Source organism: Phoenix dactylifera, chromosome 2, assembly GCF_009389715.1.
Source record: "Phoenix dactylifera cultivar Barhee BC4 chromosome 2, palm_55x_up_171113_PBpolish2nd_filt_p, whole genome shotgun sequence".
Lineage (NCBI taxonomy): Eukaryota > Viridiplantae > Streptophyta > Magnoliopsida > Arecales > Arecaceae > Phoenix > Phoenix dactylifera.
In genome coordinates this window covers 11,150,126-11,163,801 of record NC_052393.1, presented here as the reverse complement: position 1 = coordinate 11,163,801, position 13,676 = coordinate 11,150,126, and the positions used below count along the sequence as shown (strand labels likewise).

Genomic DNA, 13,676 nt, shown 5'->3' with positions numbered 1-13,676 from the left:
TACCAAACGGCTGCACCACCTCAGTCAAATGGTAGCGTCCACCGCCACAAGGAATGCAACGTCCAACAACACACCCAAAGATGGAAGGTTGCAACGCCACCATTCACATCTCAACCTCCCCGATGCTGGCTCCTCATTGATTGGTCTTGAATTATAAATTGTTTTTTTATTATAAATAATGCTTTGGAATAAATACCTAATAGTAAAGAAAATTCTTGAAGTTCGTAGAGGGATCGTAGCTTCCCGAGGGCAAGGATGACATAAGGCAACGACTCTGGACATGGTCTCACATCATGACACGTTCCCCTAACGGCACTTGGTTCCTTCGCCTCCAATCGTGGCATTCCTTCTACTTATGGCTGGGCCCCACCATTCTCAAGCCAGCAGTGCCGCGTTTCCGAAGAAAAGACCGGGCTAAATCTTTCTTTCGATCATTCTTTCGCGACACCGATAGTTTCCGCACATCTCTCAAAGCACTCACTCGGAATCTCTTCATTCATCCGCTTGCGTAGATCTCGCAGCGACCATTGTATAATCCGACGGTGGAAAGGTACACCGTGTACGTTTCTGAATGCTAAGGAGAAGCTGATGCACCGGGGAGATATATATGAAGGTTGATGGTTTGTTCGAACTTGCGAGCGACGCAAGGGAATGAAAACCGACATGATATTATTTTAAGAAGGAAAAATCAAAGGAAGAATTGGCTGGTAGAATAAACGTTTATACCAAGTCTGACTGGCCATATGCCGATTCCCACTATTCTGTTAGTAATATCCGTATAAACCAAATCAAGCATTCCTTCCTCCACCTCCCGTTATATATGCCCATATCTTCGGGGCCTGATAGCCTTTGTATTTCCCCTGGCGGCTGTACTTGTAAACAGTTCTGAAGAGAGCGAGCACGGCCATGTCTAACATCCCCACGTCTCTCTGCAACTCCTCTCTCACCCTTTTCCGCCTAGCCATCTCCAGGTCTGATCCTTGGCCCTTCTCCCTCTAAACCCGAGTTCCATTTCCCAGCATCACAGCTTCAATCTTTCCTTGCTCTTCTTGCTTTTCGCTTTTTTTTTTTTTTTTTTTTTCTGTTCTTTTCTTTTCTGTCTCTCCTTGCGTCCATGAGAGGTGAAGATAAACACGGACAGCATCATCATCATCAGGAACAGCATCACCATCACCATCACCGTTTGTTGAGCTTTCACTTCCACATGCCGCACCTGGGCCACGGGCACGAGAAGGGGATGGCGATGAGGAAGGGGTGGATGGGGATTAGGGTGGGGCAGGAGGGGGAGGAGCAGCAGCGGTTCGTCGTGCCGGTGGACTACTTGAAGCACCCGCTCTTCGTCGGCCTGCTCGACCAGGCCGAGAAGGAGTACGGGTTCGAGCACGAGGGAGCCATCACCATCCCTTGCGGCGTCGACCACTTCCGCCACGTCCAGGGCATCATCGACCGCGACACCGCCGCCGCCGCCCACCACCACCACCATCACCACCACCACCACCACCACCACCCCCACCACCACCACCTTCCTCACTTTGCCGGATGCTTTAGGGCTTGAAGAATTTATTGCCTTCTCTTTTCTTTTCTTTTCTTTCCTTTTGATTTGTTTCTTTTTTTGGGAGGTGAAAGAAGATTGACGATGACGATAATTTATGTGTGGGCACAAAGTGAAGGAGCGAACCTTTGTGCTTTGTCGTCTTCCTTGTCTTATATTCTTCTTTTATTTTATGTCTTTTCAGAAATATATATATATATATATATACATATATGCTGTTGGAACCTTTTTTTTCTCTCTTTTGCATTACCTTAATATAGCTTTATCAATCTTCCCTTTATGCCTGGAAATTTAGCTCTTAATTTGTACTGAGAGAGACGATGAGAGATCTGAGTTCGTTTCTGAAAGCACGGGATTTGGGTCCTTCGATACTTTGCTTGCTAGTTGCTTAATCTTTGTCATTTTATGTGAATTGGCTCGATAAGTTGTTTTCTTAATTTTTCATGAATGCATAACTTGATGTTGGTGGAGCCAAATTATATGTCAGGAACGAGAAGAACACTAACAAAAATATATGAAAAAGAGGGAGATAAAAAAAAGGGTCGAGGAATAGAGAAGTTTGATTGATGATTGGATTTATTGAAAGAACATTTTGATCCCATGATTTGAAACAAATTCACTTGTTAATCTAAAAAATGATGGTATTGAAGAATTGTCAAACAAATTGTGCAAAGAGGCGATGCATGACTCCAGCATAAAAAAAATGACATTAATCTCTTCTAATTCTTCCTTTAGCCCAGCCTCAACTTAATCCACAACACTAAAAAATAACATCGAAGTAGTCCTTGAGATCATTTAAAATTTTGTAAATGTAGTGGTTCCTTGTAAGGAAAGGAAAACCTCCATCTGTGGCAATATTAAGATCAAGTTAGGCAATCAAGTCAGCCATGATTTTCTTTTCTCAGTCATCTTAGCAATGGTAATTAAGATGCAGCATGTTTCCTGGATCTAGGGCTTAGTTCGGAAAAGGAATAGAATTTCCTGGTATAGCTTTCTCAGTCCTAAACTAGTATAATTATAATTCCACGATAATCTTGATTTGAATTTGTATAAAGTGTTTCCATCCCCTCATAATCACTGTATTGTGATGCTCTGGTTACTTTATTTTTTTTTTTGGTAATGGATGATATTTTAACTTTGTTCCGAAAATTAGGTGGGAATTAAATGGCTGACAGATCCCTTCTGATGTACTTATTGAATGGTTGATCAAGGAGCATCTTTAGTTTGACCAAACTATTGAAAATTACATATCCAGCCCCTATGTATTAAGCCCCAATTTTTGTCTCTCAGGATAATTTCAGGTAAAATCCTTTCCTGCTTAATTTGTATTTGCATAAAGTTTTTTTATCTCCTGCTTAATCATTAGGATAGCCAATAGTTTTATGGTTATTTGTTAATTAAAGATAAATATGAGCTTGTTGAAATAACGGGATAAATATTAAATCTTACACCACATACACCAAATGGTAGTCCACCACATGGATCATAGCCGAACCCTATAGCTGTGCACCAAGATGAGCACTTAATGAATATGGTCCATAAAAATAAGTGGCTATGATTGGTGTGTTGCAATGATGCATGTGGTATAGGATATACTTTCTCTTGTAGTGGTTACTTGTTTGCTGGAGGATATTTTTGCTTGTTTCAATAATTAGGTTGGAATTCAATGGCTAGGATAATGACCGATCTCAGATTATCTGTGGTTTGTTTGAATTGTTGAAGATTATACATTCAGCCCCCATTTTTGTTTGCCTGCTGGGATAATTTCAGATGAAGTCCTTCATCCTTACTTCCTCTACATTCAAAACTAAGCCTAGGAGAACATTGAAAAATGTTATTTTTACTTATTCAAGCAAAAATACGGTGACGTGTAATATTATTATAGCAAAAGAATTGGATTCCTGATATATTTTCTGATTCAACCTATACTTGAAACTAAGTTGTCTTCTTATTTTTAATAGAAAGGGGCTAAGACATAAACGTATGTAACGGCAAAATGAAGGTAGCTCTACCAAATATCCTGATTCTCTGCATGTTGGTGAAGGCAGACTTTAATTCTAGGTTCTCGGTACAATCACAAAGAAACTCTGTTGACAAGGTAAGCTAATACCTTGCTGGCTCAAGCACTCTTCGATTTCATTTCAGTTAGCTACATATTTCACAGTGTTGGAGTAACTTGATTGGAATTGAAAGGTTCAAATTGACACAATGAAAAGTTGTAATATGATCACTTTTCCCCTCTTTTTTGATATAAAACCGGCTGCAAACAAATCCATTGCTGGCAGCACCGATAGGAATCAATGGTGCAGAGTCAAAAGAAAATAAGATTCTGACTTAAGGCTATTGATGAACTAATCCTGGTCATGGATAGATCACCCAGGTTTGGGTTCATAAGCAGTGACAATCGCCCTATGAAGACTTGCTTTCGCTGCGGCTCCGGTGGATTCCCTTAACCAAGCCACTGCCAATGAGTCGCCGGCTCATTCTTCAACAGGTATATTTAAAATCACATAACTGAAAGAGATTCAGAGGGAGAACTATGTTAACAATCACTACTTGTCCTAAAAGCTTAAGCTGATGAAGTGAGATAGATTTATTTATATATTTTATATTTTCTTACACTCTTTCTTATATGTGGGTCGGACTTTTTTTTAATGGGTGAGCACAATAGGTGAAATTTTTAATAATGGAATTAAAGAGTGTGGAGACAGAGTTCAAACTTAGGACCTTTGCTCTGATACCATGTTAAAATCACCATTTGCCCTAAAAGCTTAATAATTGTATGATCTTCAACAACTGTGCTTGAGAACAAACCTAGTTTGAGAATGAGCTTTGAAGATGAGTACCGGAAGACACTTACATTCTGGGTCGTGGACTTAAATTTAGACCTGACATGTAGGAAAGTGCCCTGCTCTAATCTAGTCGAGTTGGACCAAACTGGACATGAACCCATCCCGATCTGATTGTGGTCAGCATGAGAACTAGATATAAATCCTTTTAGATCAATGCTGTGCCAAATTCATCCATATGTCTCATCCTCAGCCTCCAATATAGTATAAAATTAGACAACAAAAGCGGCATAATCATATCTCACAGGAAATAAAGCGAGACTAGAAAAATTATTATGGATTAAATGGCTTTTTTTCTCATACATGATGACTATCCAATTGAAAAATAAGTCATAAAGTCTGGCTCTTGGATATTATATGATAAAGGCATTGGTTTATTCTATTCCATGCTGCATTTTTCCTCCTTCCTCTTTGAAATCTCTGCCGTGATTTAAGGGGAACGTTGCAGAGTCTAGTCGTTGGTTTGATTAGATGTAAACAGCTAGTAATTGAGCTCTGGCCCTCCCACATTAGTGGATATTTTAATCGGCACAGCGGAATCCATTCGCTTTGCCACTCTGGTCGAGTGCAGCATTTTACTTTTAAAGCAGTGAAGCTTCCCGTCTACCAAAAAAATAAAGTAGGAACGCTTCTCTTTATGTCTTGTTGCATCAAAAAGAAGTTTAATTTTTCCCTATTTTATCATGAGAACCACTCAACTAAAGCGAGGTTTAGATGCGATTGAGATAGCTGCATCATTCTGTTGCCACTACTGAATTTCCATCACTTTGGAGCAAGAAGACTTCTATGGCTGGCTTCTATGAGTGTGGGCAGAAAGTGCAAGTATAGGTCTCATCCGTGGTGATTTCACTAACTTAGCAGCATTTAGCACCATTAGCGGGGTTTAATGCACGCCATTTCCTTCTGATCATCCCTGACTTTCTAGTTGATTTGACTATTTGTATGGTTTTCATGAACTATCTTGATAATAGACAACAATCATAATCAAAATGGTTATTATATGCTTGTAGTTTGTGTCATCTGTTGCCCTGGGTTATTAGTTTGTATGGTTGCAATTTTTAGAATGGAGTGATAAGTGAGCTGGATCAGAGTTGATAGGTGGACAACGAAGTACAAAATGCTATAAGAAAAGCGTAAAAGCACAGGGTAAGATTGGATAATAGGTTTTACTAGTTTCTTTTTCTTCCCTTTTTCTGGTTTTTCAAATGTTGGGTGTTTTATGAAGAAAACCATTCATTTCCCTAGTGTGTTTAAGAAAGCAAATGTAATATCTTGAAATGAAGCCTTTTTATGGGAGCCTAGTTGCAGAATATTGCCTACAGAAGGAAAAGAAAACATACATCTTTGTTCTAAAGACTAGAATAGATTTTTTTTTTTTCCTTTCATGAAAGAAAAGAGAAAGGGAAAAGGACCTGTGTCCGCTATAAGTATTCAGATCATTTTTTATGCATACACCACTAAGGAGTTGAATCTAGAACCTCAGTTGCTAAGTAGAGGGACGTGGCCACTAGAACTAGAGCAAGCCACATCATGGATATATCATTCTTTAGAAGTAAATAATGGATACATTTGTTTTCAGGAAAGAGGCAAAATCTAACCCAAAATTTATCAAAAATCAAAGTTAGAAGGATATATCTGATTTCATCAACTGGCCAAATATCTAAATAAAAGTTTTACTATAAGATTTTTTTACAAAATTAATGAAAACAAAAGGATCATTGCTGCAAAATAAATCAAAAAGGATGGTCGGGGGGTGCAGGTCGGATCCATTCTACTTCGATGGTTCTATAATTTCAGGCCAAAACTGGTAAGCAATCTCATACCATACTAATACTTAGTACATCTCGCCGTTTCATACCGTATCATATACTGACGCTGTACTAGGATGATGCCAGTATGGGGTCTAGTACCAAGACAATGAACCTTGGATGAGATGGAATGTATCAAAACAGGAAGGGCAGGCTAAACCTAGCCCATTCCTTAGCTTAGGTAGTCTTTGCAACAACTTAATCATCTAAGCAGCCCATTAAGTTTATCAAATTGGACATGATCTATAATGTATGTGTAAGGATATACAATATTGATTGTTAGATGTGTTGATGGATTCATAAAGTTTGGGTGATGAAATCACCCCAAACAATTGTTCGCATCATCTAACAAAACTTAATCTTATCTAGCTATAGTAATTCAATTGAGGTGGGATTAATTTAAAACCTTATATTCAATGTTCATCATGAACCTCAATTTAGTGGTTAAAAAAATCGTCTGTTGCAGTTGATTCATTAATTTAATCTTATAACCCAGCAAGTGAACCTCTCTGGCTCTCTCCATTAGAAGGAAGATTGAGGTTCAAACTGGAGCTTTGGTTCAAATTCTAGGAGATGTTTTCATAGTGTTTGACACAGATGATTCTAAGGTAAAACTCCTACAATCATTCACACAAACCCATACTAAAAAGGAGTGAAGGGAGTGAAGGGAGCTCTTTAGGTCTATCATATTTACTGTTGGGATTTTTTTATTAATTCTCTTAAAAGTAAAACATTATTATGTGATATTTATGAGTATGGGCAGCTTTAGAAAGAACATTCTATTATTTTAGAAAGACAATACCAAGTTATCTAACAGCCTCTCTGATATCTACCTCTAACCAATCTTTATTTTTTTTCATATGCTCTCACCCACCCCCCACCCTCTCCCCCCAAACACAATAAAATTGTTGACATACAAGATCTCTTTTTCTTTCTTTAAAACTCTATGATGGTAATTGATTTGATACCAATCATGATACCATTACATTTCCTTCCCGGCACCATTCTTTCTAAATATTGCAATTTGAAAGCAACTCTCTGGCCTTAGAATTTTTGTAACAAAATACATCACCAACCAACCAACCAACAGCCATCAAGCCTAACGACTCCTTTTCACATTACAGGGTAACAAAGAATCAGACACTTCAAGTAGAAGAGAGAGGAAAAATAGAGTGGGAGAGAGAGAAGAGAAAGAGTAAACTGAATACATTCTAACTACAAATTTGTTGGCTCAAAAACCATGCAGCAGCGAGCCTATATGAGGATGGACAGCAACTAAACCATGAGATATCCCAATACAAAAAAGTGCAGTGCAGTTGGCCTTGTTCGGAGGATTCAGCCAGTCCAGTAGGTCTTAACAGCCATGAGGATCTTCTCAGGGTTGAAGGGTCCACTCTCATGGTCCATGATCTGACTCTTCCATCTCATCCCATCTGTTATGGACTTTACCTTTGTGAGGACCTCCACTATGTCCCGGATTATCACTGTCCCTTCTGGCCTCAATATCCTATCCATCTCCAATAGAATGTATGTTATGTCACACCTGCGAGTCATTCCATTCGGTGAGGTTGAATACTTGAACAAGTCATGGCTAGTAGAAGATTAGGATTAGCATCACCAAGGAGGTTAACCAAATAAAATCTCATTTTGATTACAACTGCAGTACTTTACGTCATCAAGAATGTTCTATTTACATACAAATCTGGATAACTATAATTATATTAATATAACCTTACATTTTAGTTTTCTTGGGTCATGAAATAAGAACATTTTCATCTGCAAAGTTAATAAGACATACTGAAATAATAAATTTTATCTGATACGCAACCTCATACAAGCATCTTATTGACAAAGCAGTGATAGATCAAAGTTCATTGATTAACCATAACAGGAAATTTGTTTTTGAGAGAATAAATCAGCATGATGATTATGTTTGGTTCTGATATTCTGTTTTGCTAGGTCAGAGGATTATGAAATTGCATATCTTGTTCAAGTTCTTATGGAAATATTATCAGTCAGGTTTTCGAGCTCCCTTCTGAATCTTGTAATAGAAATGCAGATGGTTTAGTTTACTAGCTTAAGCAAAATTGCCTGAGAAGTTAGATCACCTTAGTTGACAGTTTAGAGCATGTCAATTACCTACAGAAAAGAAAGGTCATGCATTTACAAATTCCTTCTCTTTTTTTTAATTTCTTCCTAAGATTAGGAGGGGCTAATCCTTATGTTTCTACCCTTAGTCCCACCCTACCCCTTGAGGGTGACTCTAACCAGAACCAAACCCTCTCGACCTCCAGCCAAAGGGGCAAGAGGTGGTACCATCCAAACTAGCCTTCGGTGGTCATTTACAAATTTAATGTGATGAAGCAATTATCTTATAAGAGAGCTGTACTTCTAATGCAACAAAGAATAAAATGGAACGAGAGGCAGATTTACGCAAAATTTGAGCATAACACCATTCAGCTGTGGATATTGTGAGAGAATCCAGGAACTTCACTCCAGAACAATAGAGAACCCCTAATTTTACCTGTCCTGATAGGTACTGAACACGCCATCAGCATGGAGGAGATCGTAAGTTCTTGGATACGTTGAGAAAGCCTCGCACCAGTCCTGGTATGTGCCAATGAAACCCCGCTCGTATATGACACCAAGCGTGTCCCGGCCTGAGTTTGCAGGGATAACATTCATCACCCACACTGGGTACTTCATCATTGCTGCAGCAAATCCTCCCAAGTTGGCATTCATATCCATCACATTTCGGTATCGGCCTTGAGGCAAAGGAGGAACAATTCGTTTATAGTGTGTCGCCCTCTCTTTCCACATCTGGTTGTCATCTTCAAAAATCCTGGAAGTTACACCTGGAATGGAACCTCTGCTTATTCTTGGCGGGACAGCAAATGCCCGATCGGGCCATTTCTTCAGATCTCCACCAGCAACTTCTTCCTCATTTTTTGCTTCTGGTAATGGTGTTATACAAGCCTCCAATTTCTTGTACCTATACATACAACGAGTCCATGGAGATGCATTTCAAAGTTACTCAAGAAAGATAAAGATGACAGTCAATTTAAAAGGACTAATTGTTTCGTCAATCAACGTCTTAAGAGAGTTAAATCATGTCATCTACTGTGATAGGTTTCGTACCAGGCAGCATCAGCATTATCATTCCTGCATATGTGTGGTGTTTTATGGATCTTTCGGCTCTGAATGCAGGCTATGTGGTTGATGGGCTTCTGCCAAATTGCAAGATCATCCTCCTCGATCTTTTTCTTCCAGCATAGGCGCTTCGCCGCATCCTCAATCGAATCTTGCTCTTGCTTCAGATCCTCTTGGGTTCTCTCCCAACCTCTGTAGTGCTTCTTCCAATGGATTGGAGGACCTGACAGAATCCAGTAGCCTCCTGGTCTTAGAACTCGGTCAACCTCAGCTAGGTATAGACCATCTGAAGGAAAAGACTAGTGAATACATCGAACAATGTCCAGACCAAATTCTCCTAAAATATCAAAATAAAAGTGCAGGGTATTTCTAACATACTAAAAATAATAACAGATATTTGCATAACAATAATTAGAAGAACACGAACAGCAAGAACAGCAGCAAAGAAGTAGGAATTCTTGTTGAGTGAGGATTCATATAGCCAACTTCAAATCTATGGGACAGCATTTGATGATGAGGGCTGTGGACTTCTAACATATTGTATCCACAACAACACCATCGAAGTGAATTTTTTCTCGCTTTGCTTTTCAAATTGAGTGTTTTTCGCTCAATTTACTTGCGTAAAGACAGACAAAACCAACCCGTAAAGTATGGAACAGAAAAGGTGGACATTGACATAATCTAACTTTAGGGAATTGACTGTGAGCAGCTTCAGATAGCACCAGCAAGATCTATCAGGCTTTTCATAATTTTAAAATTACGCACTATTTGATTCTTAGGAACTAAGACATGTTTTAAAGCTCATTGCAATAACTTGGCATCAGGATTGCTCACCATTCTTAAACCACGGGATAAGACACCGCGAACAGTGAGCCATGTCGAAAGCTCGCGCTGGATATGGCATCCGCTGCGATCCTATCACTCCGATCATGGCTGGAACTCCTCGCTCCAGAGCAAACTGCACCTGGGCCTCATGTGTATCCCTCGGCGCAAATGACATTGTGATGACATCCCTCTTGAGAAGATAAGCCCCTAAACTAGCAACCTCCAATGTCCAAAACAAACAACACACCTCAGGTTTCCTCATCATCCAATGAAATCATACCTTCAAATCTCAAAAACAAAAAGATCAGAGAGAAAAGGAATGCAAACTTACTCCGCAACCTGTATCAATTGCAGTTCTGATGCTACCATCAGTTAAGGGGATAAGTGCACTTATGTCGTCAATATAAGCATCAGCACCTCGAGGGAACATTGTTCCACCACCAGGGAATCTGAACTTGTCACCCTCCACGATGACCCAATTTTGAACAGCCTTCTCAATACTGAGCTCCTTGTGAGGAATGTTATCAAACCAAGCATAGTCTCTACTCTGAGGCCACTTAAAAGGCATTTTGTAGTTTGGTGGCGCAGGGATTAAGCATCTGATGAGCTCATCATTTCCAGGGCAATGGCGCTCTCGGTATATCAGCATTTTTCTTTCGAACCTCCTCCCCCTCGTTCGATCCTGGCAAGGAGTGTACTCGGTAAAGTTCGAAGGGCAAGGTGGAAATTTCTCGGCCGTCCCCGATGTCTCATTGAGGTCCAGCCGGTGGCGAGCTTCGAAGTCGAGGGCGGCATCTGATGACGAGAACGACGGCACGACAGTGGAACGGGAATTGGACGATGGATTGACAGGGTCGCACTCGATTTTGTTAGAGACACTGCCACTGGATTTGGGTGCGGCGGCGGAGTTCTGCCAAGCCCCAAGGATGTAGAAAAGAACACAGAGACAGCTTACGCCAAAAATATAAGTAAAACGCTGCCTTCTTGAATCTAGATGGATCTTTGGAGATCCATAATTATCCTTGGCCATTAGACCTGCAAAGAAAGAAAAAAAAGGATGTACAGGCTTGAGATTTCAAACAGCAGAGCTAAGATTTACACCTAAAAACCTACCTTTTTCCTTCAAGCTAAGGATTTGCAGCTAAGATGGCTCCAAGGCACCTTCAAGAAAAGGAACATTGCAGCAAGATCTTGATTAATAAGTTCGCTCAAGAGAAATGGATCTCAAGTCTACATTTGCAATTGAAAATTATGAAAATAGTTGTGATGAAAAAGAAGAAGAATCACTTCGCGTTAAAAGGAGAGACCTGTTTAGGTGAGAGGACAACACCTTTTTTTTCTTTTTCTTTTGGTACAAAGAGGACAACAGTTCAGAGCGCGTACCAGCAAGAACTTGGTTGGTTTATCTGGTTTATGATTGAAAGCAGCCGTGTGAGTGCTACAGATATAAACATCAATAAGAGATTTATGCACGAGAGTACTGTTGATATTTAAGAGAAAATCTAGAAAGGGTCTGATAATGATGGGCACTTTAAAGAACAAAAAATAGGTGTAGCAGAGCTCATTAATGCAGCATAATGAAGTAGAATGCTTCATCTAATCCTCAAGACCACCAAATCTAGAAATCCTGCTGGTGAGGGACAGGAAAAACATAGCAAGAGCCCGCAAAACAGGTGAAACTCTGTGAAGAGCCCACTGAAAGGCGTTTTCATGAAAGAGATGGCACAACACACACCAAAAAGGAAAAGAGTGAGCAGAAGCAGAGAAAAGTTAAGGCTCAGGAGGCATCATTGCAAGCCCTTGGGTACCTCTGAAGGCAACAGATCATGAACGGCAAAGCTCTAGGAACCACACCACAACAAATCGAGAGCTCAAGACAAAAGCTTCAAGCCACCAGCACCATCTACCAAACTATTTATAGCTAAAATCTCCTCAAAAACAAAACAACGAAAACAACATTGCATTTTCTTGAAACGGAAGAAGAAAAAACTATCATTCCATCAGACACCTACACTCTTCCTGAGTGCAGCTATAAAACTATCACATCCATCTCTGCCTCTTGAAGCAAGAGAAGCCCACCAAGCCTTCTCCAGAGTAGCAGCAGTCCTTCCCACATGGCTTACCTTTTTCTTTAGTGAAAAGAAAGGAAGAAAAAGAAGAAGAAAAAAAAGACAACAAGAAAAGTACTCATTTGGCCACCACCTGAACAAGCTTCCTCCCCACCTCTATATTTTTCCTTCCAATTTTCTTTAGCCATCTTCTTCTCTATCTCTCCTTTTATTATCTGGTTGACCATGAGAAGCAGCATGGATCACGTGAAGAGAATCATTGTGTCGCAGTATCTTAGGGAGGAGACATGAGAGAAAATTGAAACTTTTTTTTTCTTTTCCACCAAATATCTTTTCCTTTCTGTTTTTTCTTTATTGTCTCCTTCCAATGGCGCGCAAGGATAGGATCTGGTCTAAGCTACGGCAGGAGATGAGTCGCCGGGGGACGAAAATGAGGAGACTGACCAGCCTCGAATTACAGACAATATTTCTATTTCTTTTTGTTGTTTTATCGTCATCCTTTTCTTTGCTTTGTGGGTCAAGTTGTACAGCATAGCACCAGGGGCATTCAGCCTTCAAAGTTTCAGAACGAGATTTTAAAGTTTCAAAAAGATTCTTTTAAGTTCAAAACTAATAGATCTCTTTTTCGAAAAAAAAAAACTCCTTGGGAGAGCAGCCGAAAAATCTTGCTTTCTTAGTCAATCAAGCTTAATATTTTTTTAATTCTAACATACCCATCAAATTAAAAGTTCAAATTTATTTAATTTTTTTTTAATTTAATAATAAACACCACAATCCATTCATCATCAATCCCTATAAATCTATACTGCAGTGGGCCGAATTCGTTATAATATTATTTATAGCAATTCAGAATATCATTTAAAATAATTAGCATAAGATATTTTTTAAATTTTTTAGTTTTATATAAATATTTAATTTTAAAAAAAATAATTGATACGAGGCTAAATATAGATTTTTATATTTTTTAGATAATTGGTTAAAAAATGTGGCGCAAGATGCGGCATGTACTTAGATAATTATACTATATTTAGGAAAAAGCACTCTATATGACCGTTTTGTCCTCGACATGATCTTATGTTTATTGCATCCTGCCTCCCACTCCCACCAATAATCTCAGCAGCTGCCTCCACGTGGGTGCATTGTACCTCCCCCTCCATTTGCAACCTTTAGTTGAGTATTACACATACCAAGAACATAATTTGAAATAATATTTGCACGTACACTGCATGGGTGTTTCTGAAAAATGTTTACAACTCTCTCAGTACATAAGCTCATGCTTGCCTCGGATCCAAACTGGAAAGGGGGCCACGTCGGATGATTTCACCAACATCGAGCGTTGCCTTGAAACCCTTCATGGATTCATTAGAAAGATGCGTTCCTTTATTTTACTATTTTTTTTATTTGGATGAAATGGTTTTGTAAC

The 13,676-nt window shown here is 39.4% G+C and overlaps 2 protein-coding genes across 6 annotated transcripts; one reads left to right on the top strand and one right to left on the bottom strand.

Annotated features, from left to right (window-relative positions):
- The first annotated feature begins 236 nt into the window (after nucleotides 1-236).
- Nucleotides 237-1,832, top strand: LOC103708499 (auxin-responsive protein SAUR32-like). The gene has a single exon (XM_026805193.2). The coding sequence runs from the start codon at nucleotides 1,115-1,117 to the stop codon at nucleotides 1,553-1,555; it is 441 nt and encodes a 146-aa protein (XP_026660994.1). The 5' UTR covers nucleotides 237-1,114; the 3' UTR covers nucleotides 1,556-1,832.
- Nucleotides 1,833-7,216: 5,384 nt separating this feature from the next.
- On the bottom strand, nucleotides 7,217-12,446 carry LOC103708523 (probable methyltransferase PMT17). 5 transcript variants are annotated; one of them, XM_039121181.1, is made up of 8 exons: nucleotides 12,197-12,446; nucleotides 11,492-11,590; nucleotides 11,298-11,345; nucleotides 10,516-11,219; nucleotides 10,194-10,404; nucleotides 9,348-9,645; nucleotides 8,734-9,201; nucleotides 7,217-7,752 (listed from the first exon to the last, which is right to left on the bottom strand). In XM_039121181.1, exons 4-8 carry the CDS (start codon nucleotides 11,212-11,214, stop codon nucleotides 7,545-7,547), a joined length of 1,884 nt encoding a protein of 627 aa, XP_038977109.1. In that variant the 5' UTR covers nucleotides 11,215-11,219; nucleotides 11,298-11,345; nucleotides 11,492-11,590; nucleotides 12,197-12,446; the 3' UTR covers nucleotides 7,217-7,544. The 5 variants fall into 5 exon arrangements, with proteins under 5 accessions (XP_038977109.1, XP_038977122.1, XP_038977117.1 ...); XM_039121194.1 differs by having other exon boundaries at nucleotides 11,515-11,590; XM_039121189.1 differs by having other exon boundaries at nucleotides 12,387-12,403.
- Between the last annotated feature and the right edge of the window lie 1,230 nt (nucleotides 12,447-13,676).

Coding starts and splice junctions, on each gene's coding strand:
- LOC103708499 (XM_026805193.2), top strand. CDS start 1,115: ATGAGAGGTGAAGATAAACACGGACAGCATCATCATCATCAGGAACAG.
- LOC103708523 (XM_039121181.1), bottom strand. CDS start 11,214: ATGGCCAAGGATAATTATGGATCTCCAAAGATCCATCTAGATTCAAGA. Junction 10,405..10,515: donor CAATTGATACAGGTTGCGGA/GTAAGTTTGCAT, acceptor TGGACATTGGAG/GTTGCTAGTTTAGGGGCTTA. Junction 9,202..9,347: donor GATAATGCTGATGCTGCCTG/GTACGAAACCTA, acceptor TTGTATGTATAG/GTACAAGAAATTGGAGGCTT.